This window comes from Nipponia nippon, unplaced genomic scaffold (genome assembly GCF_047370975.1).
Source record: "Nipponia nippon isolate SJK-2023a ecotype South Korea unplaced genomic scaffold, ASM4737097v1 scaffold_22, whole genome shotgun sequence".
NCBI lineage: Eukaryota > Metazoa > Chordata > Aves > Pelecaniformes > Threskiornithidae > Nipponia > Nipponia nippon.
The window spans coordinates 2144551-2171450 of NW_028262339.1; the positions used below are offsets into that span (position 1 = coordinate 2144551).

General features: G+C 43.0%; 1 protein-coding gene across 1 annotated transcript in view; it reads left to right on the forward strand.

Annotated features, from left to right (window-relative positions):
- LOC148055421 (uncharacterized) overlaps window positions 1-26900 on the forward strand; it is a 100897-nt gene that overhangs the window by 25954 nt on the left and 48043 nt on the right. The window contains exon 4 of the mRNA XM_087760270.1: window positions 19727-19774. Coding sequence (XP_087616396.1) covers window positions 19727-19774 — 48 coding nt within the window. The remainder of the gene's footprint in view (window positions 1-19726; window positions 19775-26900) is intronic.

Here is a 26900-nt window from a genome sequence, read left to right on the forward strand (position 1 = left end):
AGGAGGCTGAGGGGAGACCTTATTGCTCTCTACAACTACCTGAAAGGAGGTTGTAGCGAGGTGGGGGTCAGTCTCTTCTCCCTAGTAACAAGTGATAGGACGAGAAGAAATGGCCTCAAGCTGCGCCAGGGGAGATTTAGGTTAGACATTAGGAAAAACTTCTTCACTGAAAGGGTAGTCAGGCATTGGAACAGGCTGCCCAGGGAAGTGGTTGAGTCTCCATCCCTGGAGGTATTTAAAGAACGGATAGATATGGTGCTTGAGGACATGGTATAGATGGACTTGGCAGTGATAGGTTAACGGTTGGACTTGATGATTTTAAGGGTCTTTTCCAACCTTGACGATTCTATGATTCTAAGAAGTGGCTGGACATCTGCCTGTTGATGAGAAGTAGTGAATTAATTCCTCTTTTTGCTTTGCTTGCATGCGCAGCTTTTGCTTTACCTATTAAACTGTCATTATCTTGACCCATGAGGTTTTTTTAATCTTATATTCTCCCTCTGTCCTGTTGAGGAGGGGGAGTGAGAGAGTGGCTGGGTGACAGTCTGGCAGCCGGCCAAGGTCAACCCACCACACATGCCTGTACCTCAGCAGTCCTTGAGGGGAGATTTTTATCTTTGAGATCTTTTTGAAATTATTCCAATTCTCCCTTCCACCGCTCCCCAGTTGTACCATACAGCTTCTTGTGGGGCTAAGCAGCAAACTGGGACATGAATTAAAAATAACCAAAAGGAATCACTTATGACATGAGATGTAATGGCCAAATTTTACATCTCAGCAATTGAAGGGCTTTCAGGCTGGGGCGAGATAAGAGGTTGCTACTCCTGTCACGAGGTGGCAGAAGTAGGCAGTTGCCCTGATGCTGCAGTTATAAGTCTACTTTATGCTACTTTAGACTGCAGTTGAGGGCTGCCCCCCTTCCTTCTGGTGACTTTGGCAAGAGCACTCCCAGACAGCACTGCCAGGAGGCCTCTGCCAGGGCTGACCCCCCCTTCCCATGGGAGCTGCTTTTAAGCTGAGGCTGTAGTGCTTGGTCCCACCTAAGCTACAGCAGCAGCTGTGTTGTAGCCATGCCTGTGCCTGGACTTGGGCCCTGACCTGCAGACTGATTTCCCAGCTTGACTTTGGACCTGCTTCATAACTATGGACTTGCCTGACAGTCACTGGACTGTCTGACCCTTGCTACTGTCTCCTGACCTGATCCTGATCCTGACTTGCTGAGTCATGTCCCCAGCTTGACCTCAGACCTGCCTCATCACCACAGACTTGTCTCATAGTCTGAGCTCTCGACTGAGCTTGACTCCTATCCTTGGGCCTGCCCTTCTTGCCTTGCTCAGGTACTGTGGGACCCAGCCCTTGCTGTTGAGGCCACTGCCTCTGCCTACATTGTTATCATGCTTGTCACCCCCTCCCCTCCCTTAGGGAGCAACCTGCCCTTGCTGCTCCTTGACATCCCCTTTCAGCTATATAAATGAAAGGCAGGCTAAATTTTAGGATGGCGCTATTTGAGCATGTCTTACATAGTAAGACATTATGCTCTTTGCATAATTTCAAGCAAGAGGAACCTTTATGTAGTAGAATGTCAGTGAAACACAATAAGCTATCAACTGATTGCTCAGCTGATGAGAACAGATAGAATCCTTTTCTTAAAGGCAAATGGAAATTTCCCTCCTAGCTAAAGCATATTCCAACTGATGATACAAAAATTCGCGGATGCTTTTCCTCGCAGTCCGAATCTCCCCGAGGGAGAAACGGAGTATTCAGAGAGTCCCTGAAATGAAACTCAATAGCAACGAAGTTACTATTAAGCAGGTATCCTTTATTGCAGTGATGGGCAGCACTGGGGATTCTCCACCATACCACGTTCGGTCAGCTTCCTCCAGTGGCTCCTCCTTCAAGTCTGGTCTGCTTGCATATACACTTTCTATAGTTTCTATACAATCATGCACGACAGTCTCCGTTTCCTGTTTATCGCTTAAAAAGGAAGCAGGGTTGATAATTGTAGATGTGACGATTTCTGTATCATCCTGTTCCATCAAAACTGCTTGATATTTCAAGAATCTTGATGGTGAAAGCCAGTGTCCCCCTTTTTGTTCTAAAACGGAGGTTACAGTGTGGGAAGTGTGCACAATCATCTTTTGGCCCAAAGTAAATTTTCGAGCTTCTTGGATAATCAAAACAACAACAGCCACTGCCCGAAGGCATCCCGGCCATCCTTTGCTTACTTCATCCAATTGTTTAGAGAAGTATGCTACAGCTCGTTTATAAGGACCCAGCTTCTGGGCCAGAATTCCCAGAGCCACTCCTTGCCTTTCATACGAGAACAGCCAGAAAGGTTTCGTTACATCTGGTAGGCCCAAAGCTGGAGCCTTCATTAGCTCCATTTTCACTTCCTGGAATGCCCTCTTAGCTTCATCAGTTCATATTAATTGTGTCTGGCTATTTTCAACAGTTCATATAGAGGTTTAACCAAAAGTCCACAATTATAGATCCATAATCGGCACCAACCTGTCATTTCCCAAAAAGGTTTGAAGCTCTTTTACCGTGGTCGGTTCTGGAGTCCTGCAGATAGCTTCCTTTCGGTCATTCCTGAGCTGTCTTTGTCCCTTAGAAATCACGAATCCCAGGTATATTACTTCCTTCTTCGGGATTTGGGCTTTCTGTAATGAGACTCGGTAACCACTTAATCCCAGAAAATTTAACAAGCTCACAGTCCATTCCTTGCACTCTTCATCCTTTTCTGTGGCTATTAAGATATCATCCACATATTGCAAAAGAATCCCATTTCCTGGGGGCCTCTCCCAGGTCTCTAATTCCTTAGCTAATTGATTCCCAAAAATGGTAGGGCTGTTTTTAAATCCTTGGGGTAACACTGTCCAGGTCAGTTGGGTTTTTCATCCTGTATCAGGGTTTTCCCATTCAAAGGCAAATAAATTGCAGTTTTCTGGAGCCAAGGTAAGGCAAAAGAATGCATCCTTTAGATCTAATACAGTAAACCATTCAGAGTATATGGGTTTGCCACTACCGGATACAAATCTTCAACTATTTGATTTATTGCCCGCAAATCTTGCACCAATCGATAAATTTTGCCATCAGGCTTTTTGACAGGCAGAATGGGAGTATTATATTCTGAAGAGCATTCAATTAATAGTCCAAATTTTATAAACTCTTCTATAATACTTTTTACCCCTCACCTATCTTCCAATTCCAAGGGGTATTGCTTTATCTTAACAGGTCGTGCCCCTTCTTTGAGTTTAACAACAACCAATTCAGCATTTTTAGCCTTTCCAGGTATTCCTGAGGCCCACGCTCCTGGGTATACCTGGTCTTTTATTTCTTGTATAATTTCTTCTTCTCTAATTTGGGGTTCAGTAAGAACCAAGCTTAAAATTCCAATGTGATTTTTGTCTGGTATTTTAAATTCAGTTTCCCCATTTCTAGATTTTATTTCGGGATTTAGTTGTTCTAATAGTTCCCTTCCCAGTAACGGTCTAGGAGCCTCAGGCAGGTAGAGAAATTTGTGAATCCCCACACTCTTCCCAATTCTAAATTTTAATGGTCTCAAGAAAAAAGCCTTTTTGACCTGCCCAGTGGCTCCCACAACATTAACATTTTGTTTACTTACAGGTAACAAGGTTTGATTCAATACAGAGAATGTGGCACCTGTGTCTATCAAAAATTCTATAGGTTTCTCTTCTTTCCCTAGCTGAACTTTTACCAAGGGTTCCACTAGGGAGGATTCCCCTGGTCCCCGTCAATCATTTTCTTGTATTTCTGCCACAGTCTTCAAATTATGTGTCTGCTGGGGGCATTCCTTTTTCCAGTGTCCGAACCCTTTACAATAAGCACATTGATTATATCTCAAACTGCCCCTACCTCTGTTACTCATTCCTCGCCCTACTTGCCCAGCTCCTCCTGTTTGCATTCTTTCCAAATTTTGCTGAGCTAACGCAGCCACTATCTCCTTTCCCAGTTTCCTTCTGTCCTCCCCCTCCCCATTCCAATATACTCTCCACGCTTCCTCCAGCAATTTTTCTAAATTCCTTATATCTGGTTCCCTAAGTTTCTGAAGTTTCTTTCTGATATCATTAGTGGATTGTCCCAGAAACAGAGATACCAGCTGCTGCGTGGCAGCTTCTGACTCCGGTTCCATAGTAGTAAATCTTCTCACAGCAGCCCGTAAGCGATCTAAAAACTCCGTGGGCGTTTCAGTCTGCCCCTGCTTGACAGCATACAGAGCAGACCAGTTAACTGCCTTTGGGATCGCATGTTCTATTCCAAATTTGATTCAGGTTTGGTATCGTTGCAACAAACAGTACTGAGCTGGATCATTGGGGTCCCAACCTGGGTCCCTGGAGGGCACAGGATCTTCGGCCGTGCCCTGTAAAACTCGTCCCTCAATCTATGTTTCTACATGAGCTCGGGCTGCCTTTAATACAAGCTGCTTCTCAGTTTCAGTCATAGCATCTAGCATAAGATCCACATCTTTCCAATCCGGGTCCAAATTCTTAGTAATCCACTCAAACCTTTTCGCAACCCCACTTGGGTCCTCCCTGTACCCCTTAACTGCATCCTTCCACTTATCCACATCATCCATCTGGAAAGGCACTTTTATTACCGTGGGTCCCCCAGGGCCCATTGCCTGCCTTAAAGGCGCCTCTATAATAGGTCTCATTTTACTGCGGGTCCTGGTCGTAATTGGGGTATGTCTCGGGGAAATAGAGGGTTCCACGTCTCCTTCCAAAACCTCACTGTCTGGGACCGTTGGAGAGGTTGAAGTTGAAGCTGGTCCCGGACCCGGGGGTGCCACATAGTCCTCTATCCTTTCCTCTGCCTTTCTGGGTTTCTCTCTCACCTTCAAACACCTCTGTCCAATACTACATGTTGAACAACATCGCTTCAACTTCCCTAACTCTTTCTGATTTTCCTTTTCCAAAGCCAACACCATGGGATCTTGGGGAGCAAAATTAAAACCACAATCTTTCTGGGACTCAGGGTGATTTCGGAGGGGGGAAAACATATCTGCATACATAGCTTCGTCCCATTTTCCCTCCCTCCTTAAAAAAAACAGGAGTTGCAGCAAGGCATTATACTTGAGAGTCCCATTCACAGGCCACTTTTCTTCATCATCTAATTTATACAATGGCCATCACTGATTACAGTACTTGATTAGAGTTTTCTTATTCACATTTCCTCCAGGAGGACCCCCTATGTCCTTCCAGTGATATAAAATGCAACCTAATGGAGATTTCTTTGGTATCTCTTTACTTTGCTGTGACCCTCCCATTTTATTGGTCCCAGTTCTCTCCTGTATTCCCGCAGTATCTTAACTGTTAGTTCCACGGTCCACACTTTACCACTTAGAGGGTTACAGAATTACTGTTTTACATCCTTACAACCTTTTTCTTTCGCTTCGTCCGTCTCCGGCCGTTTCCCTCGTGGGACAACGAAACCGCGGATCAGGACTCCGCACTCACTTTGTACTAAGAGTACGTCTCATTCACACACGCACAGGGCAGCATACACACTTTTGACAACAAAACACTCAAATACCAATACCAAGTACGTCTCATTCACACACGTGCAGGGCAGTATAGACACTTTTGACAACAAAAAGCTCACATACCAATACAATGAACAAAAATCCTAAAAGCAAACACAGAGCAACTACTTGTCCTTATAACATGTCAAACACAATCCCAAAATCAAATAACCGAGTTCCAAAGCCAAGCTCCAATATACTCAAATGCAAGCGTTCCAAATGAGCACTGAAGTGCCCCCAAATGTATACCTTTAAGGCGCTAGCAGCCCGGTGTACTCCACCAAGCGTGAACCACTCACGGCTTACAGGGGTTTCCGACAGATGACTAGTCCCAAACCAAATTTAAGAAAGAATACCTTTTTCCGAAGATGGTCCTTGTCTGCTCCCGCAGCGATCTGATTGAGGCAAGGAGTACCTCCGGAAATTTTCCGGGGGTACCCTAGGGAGTCCCGTTCTCAACGGGTCCTGCAGCCGAGCAGAGAGGGTCCCATCTCGGTCACCAAAACTGATACAAAAATTCACGGATGCTTCTCCTCACAGTCCGAATCTCCCCAAGGGAGAAACGGAGTATTCGGAGAGTCCCTGAAACGAAACTCAATAGCAACGAAGTTACTATTAAGCAGGTATCCTTTATTGCAGCGCTGGGCAGCACTGGGGATTCTCCACCATAAGTGCTCCCCCGATTTGGTAGACTTTCAGAGATTATATACTATAAAATCCTACATATTCACAGGATTTCCGAGAACTCATTTACATAAACATGAGATTTCCTGGAACTCATTAACATATGCAAATGTCCAATCCGCATGCGCAGTTGTCTCCCGTGGTGGTCTTCAGGTGGTCTTTGGGGGTCTTCAGATGAAGGCTCGTAGTCTTCTTCACTGTGTTCGCTGATTGACCCTTGCTTCTGCGCAAACTCAGTCCTAGGATCACGGAGACGTTGTCCTTCAGGACTATTGTTGCCATTCTTCTGTGTCTTCCTGTCTTCATGGTTCCGTGCATCTGTTCTCCCAAGGCCGAGTTGTCTGTAACGAGATTATCCCGGAGCCCCCCTTATCTTATAACTATTCTTCTAGCTACTCCCTAAATCACATCAAACTGTAAGGCATTCACAACACCCTTAAATCACACCAGGGTGTCTTCTGAGCTAATTAAGTGACTAAGGTATTTACAACATCTTTCTTGCTCTTGTGGTTTTTAACCCTTTCACAACCTCTCAGAACATGAACTTAAAGCTTAATTTTAAGTTCATTTAATTGTTGCAAAACCCATCAAATCAAGCAGATTAAATTGTTATACAAGAAGTACATGTTCCAGACCTTTACTTTATGATAGAAAATTTTCTCTTGTGCAAGGTTGCATTGTATCCCACACAGATACAATGACCTTTGATGCAGTTTCCCATAGTCCCTTTATTGTCAGATTGGTGAGATATGTATTGAATGAGTCAACAATAAGGTGGCTGGAAAACTGGCTGTATCATCATGCTCAAAGGGTGGTGACCAGTGGTACCAAGTGACAGATAGTTAGTAGCTGCATCCTCAAGGACTACTACTAGGGCCAATACTGTTTAACATCTTTATTAACAATGTGGATGATGGGACAATGTGTGCCTTCTCCAAGTTAATGGAGAATACCAAATTGGGAGGGAACAGTTGAAACACTGGAGGGCAGGGTTGCTACTCAGAGGGATGGAGAATTGGGCAGCCAGATACTTCATGGAGTTAAGGAATGGGAAATGCCAAGTCCTGGTACTGGAGATGAATAACCCCATGCACCAGTACAGGCTGGGGACCGACCAGTTGGAAAGCAGCTTTATAGAAAAAGACTTAAGGATTCTTGTGGACAAGTTGGACATAAGCCAGCAACATGTCCTTGCAGTAAAGGCAACCAACCACATTGTGGGCTGTATTAGCAAGAGCATAGCCAGCAGATTGAGGGAACTCAGTGTCTGCAAGGCCACAGTTGGAATTCTGTGTCTATTTTGGGGCTTCCCAGTACAAGAAAAACAGAGGACCGAGTCCATCAAGATGACTGGGATGTGTATTGATTGCAAAGCCAGAGATTGTTATACAAGCCAATATAAGAATGAGTCAATGAGTATTATAGTCAGAGCCTGTAAGTGACACATGGGGAGGGAAACTCAATGTGCTCTGAACATATAAACCCAATCAGCCATTCAGGGATGGGCACCATGGTTCAAATAAAATAATTGGGGGTAGATTTGGTTCACACAGCCCTGCTCAAACATATTTTAGGGAGAACATGCAAACATACAGTGAAACACTATTGGAAGAACTGCACACTTGGGTGACACCACACAGGGCCAGGGACCCATAAGATAAGGAGTAGCAGAAGCTATAACACTTTGACTACAGCTGGATCCATTACACTCAGGGCAGCGAGAAACTTAAATGCTTGGACTAGCAAGAAACCATAAAGCCTGAAACAGCAGGACAACAGTAAGGCAGAGTACAGCTGGAACCAACATGCTTACCATATCATGTCTCCTTATCAGAGAAGGATGGCCTGAGAATGTGCGCCCAACAGCAGATGTGATTTTTATGCAAATCGTTGGGGGAAGGAGTAGTTAGTGATTCTATTAGTTATTTTTTGTCTTCCTTAAATACTTGAATCACAAGTCACATCAACACCAACTAATCAATAAGCTCTTAAGCAAGTTCCCCAAATCCAGACTGTTTTGCCTGCACAAGAAAGTTGAAGCACACAGTATATGGAGAGAGTTTTGCAGCTGATAGTGACAACAGGAGACTCTTGTTGAGGACTGAGGACTGCTTGGAAGAGATGCAATCTACCTGGCCAAGTGAGGCATCTTTGCCAACAGGTTGGACAGCCTGGTGAGGAGAGCTTTAAACTAGAAATGACAGGGGAGGGAGATGAGGACCCACAATCAGGTGAAGAAGTGGTGGACCAGATTAAAAGGATGCAGGATGTGGACAAGAGATCTCAAAAGTCAACAAAACAGGGTGGAAGGACAATGCTGTGGAGGAAGCTCTCATAACTTTTCAGGAAAATCAGCATAACTGGGTACTCCTCTGAAGTACATGTACACTAATGCGTATAGCATAGGGAACAAACATAAGGAATTAGAGGTCTGCAAGCAGTTGCGGGGCTAAAATCTAATTGGAATCACAGAGATGTAGTGGGATAGCGGGAGTGCTACCATGAATGGATAAAGACTCTTTAGTAGGGACAAGCCAGGAAGGTGAGGAGGGAAAGTTGCCCTTTATGCAAGAGAGGGGCTGGAGTGCATGATGCATGAGCTAGATGAGAGCTTATGAGTTATGATTAAAGGACAGATCACCATGCCTAACTGCTGTGAGTTTCTGCTAGAGATCACCTGGTTGGGAAGTAGATGAGGCCTTCTTCAGACAACCAGAAGAAGCCTCATGTTTGCAGGCCCTCGTCCTCATGGGGGACTTGAACCACCCTGATATCTTCTGGATAGGCAACACAACAGGGCACAAACAATCCAGGAAGCTTATGGCATGCACTGATGATAACTTCCTGACACAGGTGATCAAGGAGCTGATGAGAGGAGATGCTCTGCTGAACCTGATACTTATAAACAAGGAAGGACTGGTGTTGTGGTTTAATCCCAGCCAGCTAATAAGCACCACACAGCCGCTCGCTCACTCACCCACCCCCCGATGGAGAGAATCGGAAGGGTAAAAGGGAGAAAACTCATGGGTTGAGATAAGAACAGTTTAATAATTGAAGTAAAATAAAATAAAATAATAACAATAACAATAATAATAATAACAATAATAATAGTGAAAAGGAAAGCAACAACAAAAAAAGAATGAAACCTAGGAAAAGCAAGTGATGCAACTGCTCACCACCTGCCAACTGATGCCCAGCCAGCCCCCGAGCAGCAATTGCTGCCCCCTGGCCAACTCCCCCCAGTTTATATACTAAGCATGATGGCATATGGTATGGAATAGCCCTTTGGCCAGTCTGGGTCAGCTGTCCTGGCTGTGCCCCCTCCCAGCTTCTTGTGCACTGGGCAGAGCATGGGAAGCTGAAGAGTCCTTGAATAGTGTAAACTCTGCTTAGCAACAACTAAAACATCAGTGTGTTATCAACATTATTCTCATCCTAAATCCAAAACACAGCACTCTACCAGCTACTAAGAAGAAAATTAACTCTATCTGTCTCAGCCAAAACCAGGACAACTGGTTGGGGATGTGAAGGTCAAAGGCAGCCTTGGCTGAGATGGTGGAGTTCAAGATTCTGAGAGGAAGGAGAAGGGCAAAAACCAAGATCACAACCTTGGACTTGAGGAGAGCAGACTTTGGTCTGTTCAAAGATGTAGTTGCTAAGCCACTCGCCATGATACCTGAAAAGTCATGGCAGTCAGGTGAAGTCCCTGGGGACTGGAAAAAGGGAAATATTGCAGCCATTTTTAAAAAGGGTAAAAAGGAGGACCCTGGGAACTACCGACCTGTCAGCCTCACCTCTGTGCCTGGGAAGATCATGGAACAGATCCTCCTAGAAGGTATGCTAAGGCACATGGAGGACAGGGAGGTGATTCGGGACAGTCAGCATGGTTTCACCAAGGGCAAGTCCTGCCTGACCAACCTAGTGGCCTTCTATGATGGAGGGACTGCATCAGTGGACGAGGGAAGAGCTATGGATGTCACCTATCTGGACTTCTGTAAGGCCTTTGACACGGTCCCCCACAATATCCTTTTCTCTAAATTGGAAGGATATGGATTTGATGGGCGGACTGTTTGGTGGGTAAGGAATTGGCTGGATGGTCGCATCCGGAGGGTAGTGGTCAATGGCTCGATGTCCAGATGGAGAACAGTGACGAGTGGTGTCCCTCCGGGGTCCGTACTGGGGCCAGTGCTGTTCAATATCTTCATCAATGACATAGACAGCGGGATCGAGGGCACCCTCAGCAAGTTTGCAGATGACACCAAGCTGAGCGGTGCAGTTGACACGCCTGAGGGACGGGATGCCATCCAGAGGGACCTGGACAGGCTGGAGAGGTGGGCCTGTGTGAACCTCATGAGGTTCAACAAGGCCAAGTGCAAGGTCCTGCACCTGGGTCGGGGTAATCCCTGGTATCAGTACAGGCTGGGGGATGAAGGGATTGAGAGCAGCCCTGCTGAGAAGGACTTGGGGGTACTGATAGACGAAAAGCTGGACATGAGCCGGCAATGTGTTCTCGCAGCCCAGAAAGCCAACCGTATCCTGGGCTGCATCAAAAGAAGCGTGGCCAGCAGGTCGAGGGAGGTGATTCTGCCCCTCTACTCTGCTCCGGTGAGATCCCACCTGGAGTACTGTGTCCAGCTCTGGAATCCTCAGTACAAGAAAGACATGGACCTGTTGGAGAGGGTCCAGAGGAGGGCCACAAAAATGATCAGAGGGATGGAATACCTCTGCTATAAGAAAAGGCTGAAAGAGTTGGGGTTGTTCAGCCTGGAGAAGAGAAGGCTGCGGGGAGACCTTATTGCGGCCTTTCAATACTTAAAGGGGGCTTAGAAGAAAGATGGGGACAGACTTTTTAGCAGGGCCAGTAGTGATAGGACAAGGGGTAATGGTTTTAAACTAAAAGAGGGTAGATTCAGACTGGATGTAAGGAAGAAATTTTTCACGATGAGGGTAGTGAAACACTGGAACAGGTTGCCCAGAGAGGTGGTAGATGCCCCATCCCTGGAAACATGCAAGGACAGGCTGGATGGGGCTCTGAGCAACCTGATCTAGTGGTAGATGTCTCTGCCAATTGCAGGGAGGATGGACTAGATGACCTTTAAAGGTCCCTTCCATCCCAAAGCATTCTATGATTCTATGAAGATCTGCTTGGAAGAGTCCCATGGGATATGGCCCTGGAGAGAAAAGGGGTGCAGGAGAGCTGGTTGATTTTTTAAGGATCACCTCCTCCAAGTTCAAGAATGGTCCATCCTAATGAGCAGGAAATCAAGCAAAGGTGGCAGGAGGCCTGCATGGATCTACAATGAGCCTCCTGCCTAAACTAAAAAATAAAAAGGAAGTGTAGAAGCAGGGTTAGGTGACCCAGGAGGAATATAGAGACACTTTCTGAGCATGCAGGCATGGGGTTAGGAAAGTCAGACAGAACTCACCTGGAGTTTAATCTGGAAAGGAACATGAAGGACAACAAAAAAGTATTCTATAAGTACATAAGCAGCAAAAGAAAGGCTAGAGAAAATGTGGGCCCGCTGCTGAAAGGGGCATGGAACCTGATGACAAAGGATATGGAAAAGGTTGAGGCACTCAGTGCTTTCCTTGCTTCAATTTTGACTGGTAAGGCTTGCCTTCCGGGATCCCCGCTGGTCTCAGGGACCTGGCAAACTCTGAAGCAATGAAGACTTACCCTCAGTAGAGGAGGATCAAGTTAACAAAAAATTTAAACAAACTGAATATACACAAGTCCATGGACCCTGACTGGATGTGTCCATGGGAGCTGGCTGATGTCATTGCAAGGCCACTCTCAATTTATGAAAGATCATGGTGATCAGGGAAAGTTCCCAAGGACTGGAAGAAAGCAAATGTCACTCCTATCTTCAGGAAGGAGGTTCCAGAGGCTGGCAGGCCATTCAGCCTCACCTTGATCCCTGGGAAAGTGATGGAGCAAGTCTTCCTCGAAGCTATTTCCAAATATATGAAAGACAAGACAGTGATTGGGAGTAGTCAGCATGGTTTTTACAAAGTGGAAATCATGCCTGACCAACGCAATACCCTTCTATAAAGAGAAGACTGGCTCAGTGGATGAGGGGAGAGGAGTGGATGTTGCTTATTTTGACTTCAGTAAAGCTTTTGATACTGTCTCCCATAAGATCCTCATAGATAACCTGATGAAGTATGGACTGTGAGGTAGATTGGAAACTGGTTGGGTTGACAGGCTGAGGGTCGTGCTCAGTCCTGCTGGAGACCAGTCACTAGTCAACACTGGGACCAATACTGTTTAACAACTTCATTCATGACCTGGATGATGGGACAGAGTGAACCCTCAGTAAGTCTACAGATAATACTAAAATGGGACTAGTTGCTGATATACCAGATGGTTGTGCTGCCATTCAGAGGGACATTAACAAGAGGAGAAATGGACTGACAGGAACCTCATACAGTTCAACAAAAAGGAAAGCACAAAGTCCTGCTCCTGAGGAGGAATAATCCCATGCACAAGTACAGGCTGGGGACCGACCAGATGGAAAGCAGCTTTGCAGTAAAAGACCTGGGTGTCCTGCTGGATACTAAGTTGAACATGAGCCAGCAATATGCCCTTGTGGCAGAGAAGGCTGTTTTGAACCAGGAGGTGCTGGTTTATTATAATCCCAGTAAGAAAGGCACTCGGACTCTGTAAACTATTGCTTAAAATGCCATTTATTGGAACTAAAACACTAGAAAGGAAGAAAGAATAGTATAGATCACTGATCTCCAAACTTTTCTGATCATGTACCCCATCAGTAAAAAAATTTTGAGCACGTAGTCCTGATATATGTGTTTATTTATATATAAATTATATACATATACTACTGTGCTAATATATTATATACATTATAAAAATATGAAAAATAAAAAGGAAGATATAAAGATGATATAAATAATATTTAAAATATTTTAAATTTTGTTTATTAATGATACAATAAAATTTTTGCTCTCACTAAAAATTATTATATGGAATATTATATATATATTATATATGGAAAAGAAAACTCACAAAGATACGTAGATCCAAATGGAAGTGCATCATTGGCTGTGTTTATTAAATCATGATACTCATTTATCACTCCCATCCACTAATTATGCAAAGGTTCTTCTTGAAATATGGCTAGTAAATTTCCATCTTCCATGATGTCAATCAGTTGTAATTGCAAACTAATCGGAAGGTGTTGCATTTTTATGTTTTTAATAAATGGGTTCAAAATCCACTGAAACTCTTCATTTGGAAGATTTCTAAAAAGGCTAGGAAATTCTGTTTCCACGTCTTATAAGTGTATGAATATGAGAATTTTTATAGGTGACACGCATCATTTTCAGCAACAAAATCACATAATGATGGAAACATTTCCAAAAAGCCACTTTCAAAAAGCTTTCAAAAAGCAGTTACTTTCTCGTACCTTGTTAAAATATCACCTTGATTTTCTGGTTCAGCAATTTGACGATGTAGTAGAAAAACTTCCTCCTCTTTACTATATGCATATGGACATCTGAATAAAAATATCAAACTTCTGTCTATCTTCAGCTACAGATGGAGATGTAAAAAGATAAAATGAGCAGAGGGTCAAACCAAGCTGATCAGTAAAAACTGATTGTCAAAGTACAGGAAATTCACCTTGTTGCCAATGTGTACGGTGTTTAGTTGTTACTTAGAGCTTTGTGTAGGCCTTTTACCGTGGTTGAATTCTCTGCTTTCTCTCCCACCCCTATTGACACTATTGTGTTTTGAATGTGATCTTTTAAGAATTTTTGTTCCCTTGTGTCCTGGTTTCAGCTGGGATAGAGTTAATTTTCTTCCTAGTAGCTGGTATAGTGCTGTGGTTTGGATTTAGGATGAGAATAATATTGATAACACACTGATGTTTTAGTTGTTGCTAAGTAGTGCTTACACTAGGCAAGGACTTATCAGCTTCCCATGCTCTGCCAGGTGCACAAGAAGCTGGGAGGGGGCACAGCCAGGACAGCTGACCCAGACTGGCCAAAGGGCTATTCCATACCGTATGATGTCGTGCTCAGTATATAAACTGGGGGAGTTGGCTGGGGGGGCATCGATCGCTGCTTGGAGACGTGCTGGGCATTGGTCGGCGGGTGGTGAGCAATTGTATAGTGTATCACTTGCTTTGTATATTATTATTGTATTATTATATTATTATTATTACTATTACTACTATTCTATTTCATTTTACTTCAATTATGAAATTGTTCTTATCTCAACCCACGAGTTTTCTCCCTTTTACCCTTCCGATTCTCTCCCCCATCCCACTGGGGTGGGGGGAGTGAGCAAGCGGCTGTGTGGTGCTTAGTTGCTGGTTGGAGTTAAACCACGACACCTTGATATTAATCTTGATGTTTAAGGCCAACAGTGAAATTTTAATAAATCTATTTTGTGTACACATATAGTTTTTAAAATATTTAGATTCTGTGAGTGCTCATAAGGCCTTAATCAAAACTGAAGCTCCATTTCATGTGTGTATATCATCTATTGAAACTTGTCAGTCATAAAATGTTGTCAAATAGATAGTTTCGTCTTTTCAAAGTCCCCTTTTGAAATGTCAAGCCTACTTAACATAAAAGTTTGGGAATAGTCTGTGCCCAGGAGGGCTTGTGAAACAACAGTAAATGTAGACATAAAGAAATAGTGTATAGTACACTTGAGGGAACCACAGCCATTCAAGGCTTATGATATAGTAATAAAACAGTTGCCTTCTCAATTTATTTCCTGAACTTTCATCCTTTGACCCTGTCACTTGTGATTAACTGTGAATATCTCTCTGGTAGCACCAAAATATGTTTATCATATTCCTCTGTGATAAATGTTTACCTACTGAGGTAAAGTGCTTTTTTTGTGAAGGTTATGGAAGCTGCTTTGATACTAGCACTGTTTTAGAGATCCTTAGTTTCCATGGCCCAGGTGGTTTCCAAGATGTTTGGATATAGCCTAGAACAGCTTCGGACAATCACATCTAAGGTTGCATTCCTTAATTACCTTCTCGTAATAAATAAAACTGTACTCTGGAGCAAATTAGTAAGGCAGAATTAAAGAAGCTCACAGGGCTACAGCATATTATCTGCAAAGCTTTGCAACACCCCAGATGAAATTAAAAACATGCATAGTTGAGGCTGAAATGATTAAAACCTAGTTGAGCCCTTTAATAGCTGGCCCAGAATACGGGAACTCTGATGAATATTTTATCTTTCCAGATATATGTCTTGATCTTGCAGTTAGCTGTTTTAATGGCTTAGATAGCAATTTCATTTTCTGTAAGTACATCATTAGCTACAATAACCCTCAAGATAAAGATATGCTGTAATTTTCTCACAAAAACCCCATGCAAATAAACACAAAAGAGGACAAATACAGCTAGCAAAGAAAGTATGTGTGATGGTGGGGGTCTGCTCTTAATTAAAGGGTAGTAAAAACATTGATAGTAACATGTACTTTATGCAAATGAGTTTATATTGATGGAATGTTTTCTTGCAAGAAGCATTTCAGCAAGACAAAAATGTTGCTTTGGCAGTTGCTGTATAATAGTCCTTTTAGCATACATTTCAAGTACCTCAGCCCAAAGACTTTATCTTCTTACATTTGGAAACAGGATCCTGCTTTCTTATTGATCCTGCAGTAACAAAAGCAAAGAGACTGAACTGACAAGGTGCAAAATAGAGGGAGGTTAGAGCTGGACTTGTGTCACTCCTAGGACTGCAAGTCCACGGGTCCTGTGGCACTTTACGGATTTGCAGTGGATTGCCATTCAGTCTCCTCTACAACAGTGGGACTGTGAATGGTTGGTTCTTCTTTCATTTCATAGGGTACTTACAGTAATTTTTTTCTGCTTAGCACTTAGGCTCTGGACCATTTAGATAGTTTCCTACTTTTGTGTGTTATTGATACGTAAGACTATGTGCAGTTGCATTAACTATAATTTTGTGATGAGGGACTATGCAACACCTAGCACAGTCCCAGTCTGACTGATAGGCACTTCTATAATAACATAAATTATAATAAAAGGCCTGATTGATGGAGCTCCTCAATTACTTCCCCTGACAGCACAGTAGTGAGGGACAGAGTGTAAGTTACACAGAAGATGGGGCTGATTTTCCCTTACCGTTAGTGAAAATGGCAACAATCTACTAACCATTTTGTAGTTAAAAATGTGTTTTATTGTAGCAACTTTAAGTTCTTGCTAAACATTTCTGCTGTTTATTCAGAAATAAACTGTTTTTAGGCTTAAAAATGAAGTTTTGGGGGAGTAAAAGAGGAGTAGTTTGAGAGACACAAAGGTTAGCCATAAGGCAAAGCATTTCTTGTCTTGCACCATATGATAATTCTAGCACAAGAATGATTAATGCAATGCTTCACTTGCTGGGCTAATGATATCCTGCCTGGTCTGGAGACAGCATGAAATGGTATTGTCTGTATTTTACTTCACACTAAGGTCAGCCAGAATATAATTATATCAGTGATACTTCCCTGTAGACTTCTAGCCTTTTATAGGATTGATGCTAGGGTTACTCAATAGTTTACCAAGCTTTAAATAGTTTTGTGTCTTCATTGTCCAAGTTCATGATGTATTAAAACCCTAAAGACAGTCTGTGCTCCGTGACTGCTGCAAATGCCAAGGATCCAGTGCCAACTGAGTGAAGAAAGAACATCTTGTCATTATGGTTTGAAATTGTGAAATTGACTTGGAGAGTTTTTGGATTTGTTTCTGTTTGCTCAGTTTTTTTTTAAAGTGTTTTAATTGCCTGGTTTGCTTTTAATGTATTTGTCACGTTTCAAGGATTAATGACAATGCCTTGGGATGTGTCTCTATGAAATATGTCAAACAGCATTAATGCTGTGCTAACTAATGCAAATGATTCTCTCTCAGGGGACCTCATAGAAGGCTATTGCCTTAGATGCTGGAAACCATATGCTGCAGAAACTACATCAAACAAACAAGGGCTGTGAGAGTTCTGGTTTGAATGAACTGGGTTTGAAGAGAAGAGCTCATGTTATTATAATTCAAAATTCAGAGAGCTTTAGTAGTATATAGGTAATAAATCAGACTTGTCTAGAGCATAGACATTTCAGCCTGTGTGTACACAAAGGTCATCACTGGGCAAATGAATAATTGCTGTTCTTGAGAGTTAGGTTCTGATCTTAGGGCATAAGACATGGTGAACAAATTTAGCAGCTTGAAACTGCTCAAAATGGTGAGTTAATAATCTGTTTTTCCAGCTCTTTCCCTACGTTCACTTCTAATCCCCACCATGTGTTTCTTCTGCACATCTGGTGCTGGCTTTGGCCTTCTCTGTGAGCTAGTTTAATTTATTACAATGACAGAAAATAAATCCAGCAAAAAATCTTGTGGTTTTCTGTCATTTTAATGAGTTAGATCATCTCCTAGGAAGGTCTGGTGGGCAACAGAGCCAGGGAGAGGGTGGCAATGTACAGCCAGGGAGGATAGAGAGGGGAGAAAAGAGGTGGGAAGTGTAAGAGGAGGGAAGGCAGAGAGCGAGCCTTCTGCTTGCAGATCCAGCCAGCCACTGCATCTGCTCAAGTGCCAATGAACCACCACCTCACACAAACTATTCTGGTTGCTGCTCATCCTAGACTAGCAGTTATAGACGACTCATTGCTTCACAGGACTCTCCTGGACATGATGGTGGCATCTAAATTCACCATCCTATCTAGTAATCGGTTGCCCAGACAGGCCTGATTTAGGTGTTCATTGAGGTTGAATATTTATTTTTCATTTTTACCATTACTAGTACTTGCCTCCCTGAGACATCCCACTTTCATGCTGAAAAAATTGCTAAGGTTTAAACTATCAGTCTTTGGGAATGACTGCAACCAAAATATGGATAGTAAATATGAGTGAGATATTCAACAGCCTTCATCACTGAGGGTTGTGAGCAGGCTTAGGTCCACTGTGAGTCCTTCTCAATGTGAAAATCATGCCTACAGAGCTCACAGGGGCCAGGGCTTCTGCACAAGCCCTTCTGAGAGCTCACCTGCCAGCTGTGTGTAGAAGCAGAGGTACTGTGTCTACAACAGATCTATACGCTCTCACATGCCTGCCTAGGAATAGAGAGACTCACACATACATAATAGGTGTATTTCATGAACCAGAGAGCTAGTCTCAAGATTTTAGCACTTTAAATAAGCTAACACAGAAAGTCACATGAAACAGGCTAAAGTGGAAGAAGTATTGCATTTGTGTTAATAGTGACACAAAACCACACATAGTGTATAAAGGGCTGTATCAGAGGTTAAATCACAGTGAGGATTGCAGAGCCTGTTGCAAGCAATTGATCCTCAGAGCTAGACAAGGTCAATTTTTCACAAGTATCCAATGATTTCAGTTTTTGTTGATTTTTTCTTTTATTCTTCTACATTGTTTAACTATGAATTTAATTCTTACAGTTTAATAAATTCATAAGCAGTTTTATATGACTGTCTGAGACAGCAGTATCTAGAGCTGATGATCCAGAAGGTCTTTTTTAGTCTGACTTCTTGGTGCTTTTCAAAATATCATCTCTATCTGGTTGTTCTTTGTAGGGTGAATAGAATGTCAAACATCAGCCATTAGCAACCTTGCCCATGCTTTTATATTTCTGGTTCTTTCCGAGTCAGTGGTGTATGTGTCATATATTTTAGAATTATTATTTTAACTAGTTGGAAAGCTAAAATGCGTCAAGCAGCAAACTTTGAACAAAAATCTTTCATCAAAATCCATCAGTCTCCCTCTGAAAATTTCCAAGTATCTTGAAATTAAAACCTAAAAAATGTTTTTCAATAAGCAGAACAAAGATTCCTCTCCTGTAAAGGAGAGTTAAGGAAGAAAATGAAGGCAGGACTTCAAAGAAACAGATCTTATTAGGATGTCTTTTTGAACTATAACATTTTTAGGACCATCTGAAATTCATTAAAATTTTGTCAGCTTACTAGAGAAGTCAGTAATTAACCCTAACTGCTACTGTGAAACTTTCTGGAATGAGCTTTCATAGATATCTTCCAGCTGGAACCAAAATTTAACAAATAAAACAAGCTTTTGAAAACTTCCAGAGAGACAATGGCAATGCAGAGCATTGTGCTATTAGCACAGAAATGACATAGGGTTGACTTTTGCCTTCCCTGATTCTGGGCTGGCTACACATACAACAACCATCAGACATATAAATGAAAACACATACTAGTAATAACAAAGGGCTGATATAGTTGCATACATTCACCTGAGCTCCAGAGAAATTTAGGTGTGCTCAATAACATTTGTTACTTCTTCTACAGCAAGCATATAAGGCCTTAAAATTGGCGTGATGTCCTTTTGTGAGTTATTCTGGCTTCTGTCTGTACTCACAGTTCAGTTCAAAGGAGCAGCACTGAAGCACAGGGCCAAAGTACTCCTTAATTTTTTTTTTATTATTATTTTTTGTAGATGGATACATATCTCCTTCTGTGCCAGTATTAATGATGTACTTTGTTATTTCCAGATATAAAACTCTCAGACAATTTCTGCCTATCAAGTCATGCAATTACCGGTATGTACCAATTTTGATTAGTATGGAAAAAGTTGGAGTTGTGTCTACATAAAATGTAAATTTGGAATATTTTTATCTGGTAGTGGAGACCATATCACTAAATATCTTTGAAAGAATCTGCATTTCTGGAGATGGCATTTGTTCTTAATTAGCCTGTAAACACATCCCATTCTGTGCTTATTTGGTTGAAAGACCATCATGAGAGTGATTAAAACTATCATGTTTCTAATATGGGTGGATCTGTAGAACAATTAATAGCTAGGAAAAAGTATTCAGCAAACAACAATGTCCAGACTTTTTAGAGCTAGCAAATGGCTTTGAGATTTTTATAAATTATCAAAAAAAGAGATAAATACTGATCATTCCAAGGAGAGCATGTAAAATGTAAGGCTTGTGATAACATTAGCATACAGGAACCCCAACAGACAATGAAGCCTCCTGTTTTCTCCTTTGTGTGGTTTCATGCCAAGAGAGGTGCACACCTCTGCCCATTTATTGATGACTATATTTATTGTGTCTTCTGAGGCAGTAATGAAGCCAGGGCAGGGAAATACTGCCACATACAAAATACATCAGCCATGAGAAAGGTACCTTGAGAAAAGTTTGTGGTTGGCTTTGACTGAAGTCAATAACAAACTTGTAAAATGGTTGAAAGACTCAGCAGAAAAAGTCAGTTACCAATATTGTTGCTCTGAGGGTTACCACATTTTATTCTGATGTTAAAATACAGTAAGACAAAATAAGTAGGCTTGGACTTGTCACAGTTTTGTGACCATTTTACAGTGCAACATTGATTCAGGCATTTTTCCCTTCTCAAGCAGCCACTTTTTAGGCTACATCTCGCCCTAACATATGTTCAAGCACAACTGAAAAACATTTCTAATTTACAGCAATTAGTTAACAAGTACTAACTAACATGATAAACCACATCTAAAATTGTAAGTACTGGCATGTTCTCCACCATCTACGTAAGTGCCAGTGAAGCTGAGTTTGCCTTGCTTCATCCAAAGGCAGCCTTTCAGAGACAGAAAGGTGCTAAGGTGTAGTTCCAATCAAAATAATGGGAGCTACTTAACCAGACATTTTGGAAAATCCCATTTGATACCTTTCTGCATATCTGCTGCCTCGGCGGGCAGACCAGTAACAGCATCTCGCTGCACCCTGCTGGCTGGTGCACAACCTTCCCTTCCAGAAGACTGGCTGCATTGCACGTGCTAATTTAATCTAGGTCTTGTGGCCACAGGATTGTGAGCTCCACGTTGTGATCAGATAAAAAAAAGTTCAAAAAGCTCCATTTCTTTTCTGTGTCCTCTTTGCACACGCTAATAATGCTGGACAATGTTTTGTCCACTACTTTCATTAAAGTGAAGTAGTATAAGATGGAAATTGTACATGGATGTTAGGGGCATTACCTGATGGAGCCAGTATGCCTCAGTTCAAGTGAATGGAAAGCTGAAAATGCCTGATACAGGAAAAACATATTCCAGAATAAACAGAAGATAACATTTGTAACTGCAGAGATGAGCTGACCTTCATCAGCAAAGCATTTGTACTTAGGGAAGGTTCACAGCTGGTGAAAATAATAAAATGAAACAGTGATTTTGATGAAGGAAGGCAAACTTACTTCACCTGGGGAAACAGGCTTCATCTTCAATACATTTAGAACTTGCAGTTGTCCAATTCACTGCAAAGCCTTTTTTCTTACAGTTTGTGTCTCACGTCCAAATATTAAAGGCAAACCACACAACTCCATACAGGGTAAAGCATGCTGTACAAGTGACAGGTTTTTCTACTTTAAAGTGAGCTTATATTTTTCTTTCTAGAGAAGAGCCAGAGTGACAAGGGAAAGCATTCCTTTGTGGTAGTCGCAGAGCAAGGTAAACGTAAATTCTTTATGATGCCTGAAGTGAGATGTGAGATAAAATGAATAAATAATAAATTATATAGAATAGAATAGTTCAGTTGGAAGGGACCTACAATGATCATCTAGTCCAACTGTCTGAACACTTCAGGGCTGACCAAAAGATAAGCATGTTGTTAAGGGCATTGTCCAAATGCCTCTTAAACACTGACAGGCATGGGGCATCGACCACCTCTCTAGGAAGCCTGATCCAGTGTTTGACCACCCCCTCAGTAAAGAAATGTTTCCTAATGTCAAGTCTGAACCTCCCCTGACACAGCTTTGACCCATTCCCACGCGTCCTGTCACTGGATACCAGGGAGAAGAGATCAGCACCTCCCTCTCCACTTCCTTCCTCAGGCAGCTGTAGAAAGCAATGAGGTCACCCCTCAGCCTCCTTTTCTCTAAAATAGACAACCCCAGAGTCCTCAGCTGCTCCTCATAGGACATGCCTTCCAGCCCTTTCACCAGCTTTGTTGCCCTCTTCTGGGCACATTCAAGGAACTTAACATCCGTCTTAAATTGTGGGGCCCAGAACTGCACACAGTGCTCAAGGTGAGGCTGCACCAATGCTAAATACAGCGGGATAATCACCTCTTTTGACCAGCTGGTTATGCTGTGTTTGATGCATCCCAGGATGCGGTTTGCCCTCTTGGCTGCCAGGGCACACTGCTGGCTCATATTGAGCCTGCTGTCAACCAGCAACCCCAGATCCCTTTCTGCAGGGCTGCTCTCCAGCCACTCCTCTCCCAATCTATACTTGTGTCCGGCATTACTCCATCCCAGGTGCAGAATCTAGCATTTGTTCTTGTTAAATTTCATGCCATTGATGATTGCCCAATGCTCCAATCTATCTAGATCCCTCTGCAAGGCCTCTTGTCCCTCGAAACAGTCAACAGCACCTGCCAGTTTAGTATCATCAGCAAACTTGCTAAGAGTGCATTCAACTCCTGCATCCAGATCAGTGATAAAAATATTGAACAGAACTGGCCCTAGCCTTGAGCCCTGAGGAACACTGCTGGTGACCGGTTGCCAGCCAGATGTAGCCCCATTCACTACAAGCCTTTGAGCCCTGCCCTTCAGCCAGTTCTTCACCCAGCACACCGTGTACCTACTCATCCCACAGTTGGACAACTTGCCCAGAAGGATGCTGTGAGGGACAGTATCAAAAGCCTTACTAAAATCCAGAAAAACTACATCCACCACCTTCCCTTCATCCACTAGGTGGGTGACCTTATCGTAGAAGGATATCAAATTGGTTAGACAGAACTTTCCCTTTGTGAACTCATGTTGACTGTGCCTGATGATTGCATTGTCCTTTAAATGCCTTTCAGTAGCACCCAGCATGATCTTCTCCATAATTTTTCCAGGTACTGAGGTTAGACTAACAGGTCTGTAGTTTCCTGGGTCTTCCCTCACACCCTTCTTGTAAATTGGAATAGCATTGGCTAGCTTCCAGTCAGTGGGGACCTCCCCAGACTCCCAAGACCTTTGGTAGATGACCGAGAGGGGTCCTGCCGTAACATCCGCTAGCTCCTTCAGTACTCTGGAATGAATCCCATCAGGCCCCATGGCCTTATGGACATTCAGCTGATCCAACTGGTCCCTTACAATTTCAGAGTCCACAAATGAAAAGTCACCGCAGTCGTGGTCCTCTGACTCAGAGGACCGTGCAGCCCAAGGTCTATCAGTATTATTAAAGAATGAGGCAAAAAAACCATTGAATGCCTCTGCTTTTTCTTCATCCCTATTTGTCAGGTGACCATCTTCAACAATTATTGGTTCAATGCTTTCCTTGGACCTCCTCTTGTTATTCATGTACTTAAAAAAGCCTTTCTTGTTGTCTGAAACAACACTGGCCAGTTTCAACTCTAATTGAGCTTTGGTCTTTCGTGTCTTCTCCCTGCATATTTGAACCACAGCTCTGTAATCTTCCTGCAAGCGAGCCTGACCTTGCTTCCAGAGATCATACAATTTATTTTTCCTCCTGAGTTCCAAGAGGAGTTCCCTGTTCAGCCTGGACTGCAGTGATCATGCACTGGTGGAGTTAGCAGTCCTGAGGGATATGTGACAGACGAAGAGTAAAGTCAGGACCCTGAATTTTAGGAAAGCAAACTTCCAGCTGTTCAAGGAGTTAGTCAATAGGACCCCTGGGAAACAGAACAGAGCTGGTAGATCTTTAAGGACGCTTTCCATAGAGTGCAACGGCTCTTGATCCCCAGGTGTAAGAAATCAGGAAAGGATGGCAAGAGATTGGCATGGATGAGTCAAGACTTGCTGGTCAAACTAAACGGCAAGAAGGAAATGCGCAGGCAGTGGAAGCAGGGACAGGTATCCTGGGAAGAGTATAGGGACGTTTCCTGGTTGTGTAGGGATGGGGTCAGGAAGGCCAAGGCACAGCTGGAGCTGAATGTGGTAAGGGATGCAAAGAATAATAAGAAGGGCTTCTATAGGTATGTATGTCCAGCCAGAAAAGGAAGGTCAAAGAAAGTGTACCCCCTGATGAACACAACTGGCAAACTGGTAACAATGGACGAGGAGAAGGCTGAGGTACTCAACAACTTTTTTGCCTCACTCTTCACTGGTAATCTCTCTTCCCACACCTCTCAAGTGGATGGACCGCAAGATGAAGGGAATGAGACACGGACTCCGCATATGAGTTTAGGCGAAGACAAGCGAAGACACTTTATTTTTACAATCTATCCCTTTTATAATATGATCTAGTGTTCACGAGCAAGCAAAACCCATTTCATTGGCTACTGTCTTTTGTCCACGCGTCTCTTCAGCGTTACTTATTGGTTCTTCAAGCTGGTGCACGCGAATTCCTCTTTCAGGGATGTATCCAATCTCATCCTTATTTTTCTGCCTCTAAGTTTCACAAACTTGTTTGTAACAAGCCTCAAGGCCACAGCTGCATTCCTGTGAACCTGTTTGTAACAAGCCTCAAGGGCACAGCTGCATCTCGTCAAAGTAAAACACTATCTCATTTATTCCCACAATCAGGTATTTTCTCTGGCCTCTTCTAAAATTTATTTTCCATAGAAAATCAATTGTTTAGAATCTTCCTCAGTAAATTTATTTCATGACTTATGAAAAAGTTATCTGGCCCTGTTGACTCACGTGTTTATCCCTTATATATAGCTTGGTGTGCTGCTTTGGCTACTGCTGGCCTGGGAACCAGTTCATCATTGTAATAAAAATACTTCATGTAGTACCTCGTCTTGCCTTTTCCCAGATATAGAGCAGTAAATGACTAAAAAGGCTGTTACTAATGAGGTAGAAAAAAACTGTTCAGTAAATGGGTGCCCATCTTGCTTTCATTACTTTTTTTCTTTTTTCTTAAAACACTTAAATGGAAGTTGCTTTGTTCTTTGCCCTGCCTGCCATGGATTTTTATCTAACATCATTAACTGTTCAGGAGGGATAGGCAGGCAAGGTGGAGGTGTTGCACTATATGTAAGGGAGAGTTTTGACTGTACAGCCCTTACAGTTAGTGATGATGTGGTTGAGAGCCTCTGGGTGAGGATTAGGGGGATGGAAAACAGAGGAGATGATGTAGTGGGTGTCTACTGCCAGGATATAAGCACTGATGAGTTATTCTATAGGCAATTAGGAGAAATTTCAGGATCGGTAGCCCTTGTCCTTATTGGAGATTTCAACTTCCCAGACATCAACTGGGAATATCATACTGCTGTGATGAGCAGGTCTTGGAAATTCTTGAAGTTTGTAGGAGATAACTTCTTGTCACAGGTACTCAGTGAACCAACTAGGAAAGATGCCCTCCTAGACTTGCTATTTGTGACTAGAGATGGACTTGTGGGAGATGTGATGGTAGGTGGCTGTCTTGGCCACAGTGATCACAAAATGGTTGAGTTTAAAATTTTCAGGGTCATAAGAAAAAAGGACAGCAGAGTTGCTACTCTGGACTTCAGGAGAGCAAACTTTAAGCTATTCAGGGAGCTACTTAGCAGTGTCCCCTGGGAATCTGTTTTTGAGGCCTTGGGAGTCCACAAGTGCTGGTCAGTTTTTAAGAACCACCTTTTAGAAGCACAGGAGCAGGCAATTCCACTGTGTCGTAAGCCAAGGAAGTGGGGCAGAAGACCAGCTTGGCTGAACAGGGAACTCCTCATGGAGCTCAAGAGGAAAAAGAAATTACACAATCTCTGGAAGTGAGGTCAGGCTTCTGAGGAAGATTACAGAGCTGTGGTTCGAGTATGCAGGGAGAAGACACAAAAGGCCAAAGCTCAATTAGAGTTGAAACTGGCCAGTGTTGTTTCAGATAACAAGAAGGGCTTTTTTAAAGTATATTAATAGCAAGAGGAGGTCTAAAGAAAACAATAGGTCGATACTTGTTGAACATGGTCACCTGACAAATAGGGAGAAAAAAATGTTTTTTGCCTCATTCTTTAATAATACTGATAGACCTTGGGCTGCACGGTCCTCTGAGTCAGAGGACCATGACTGCGGGAACAGTGACTTTCCATTTGTGGACACTAAAATTGTAAGGGACCAGTTGGATCAACTGAATGTCCATAAGGCCATGGGGCCTGATGGGATTCACCCCAGAGTACTGAAGGAGCTAGCGGATGTCACAGCAGGACCCCTCTCGATCATCTACCAAAGGTCTTGGGAGTCTGGGGAGGTCCCCACTGACTGGAAGCTAGCCAATGCTATTCCAATTTACAAGAAGGGTGTGAGGGAAGACCCAGGAAACTACAGACCTGTTAGTCTAACCTCAGTACCTGGAAAAATTATGGAGAAGATCATGCTGGGTGCTACTGAAAGGCATTTAAAGGACAAAGCAATCATCGGGCACAGTCAACATGAGTTCACAAAGGGAAAGTTCTGTCTAACCAATTTGATATCCTTCTATGATAAGGTCACCCACCTAGTGGATGAAGGGAAGGCGGTGGATGTAGCTTTTCTGGATTTTAGTAAGGCTTTTGATACTGTCCCTCACAGCATCCTTCTGGGCAAGTTGTCCAACTGTGGGATGAGTAGGTACACGGTGTGCTGGGTGAAGAACTGGCTGAAGGGCAGGGCTCAAAGGCTTGTAGTGAATGGGGCTACATCTGGCTGGCAACCGGTCACCAGCAGTGTTCCTCAGGGCTCAATGCTAGGGCCAGTTCTGTTCAATATTTTTATCACTGATCTGGATGCAGGAGTTGAATGCACCCTTAGCAAGTTTGCCAATGATACTAAACTGGCAGGTGCTGTTGACTGTCT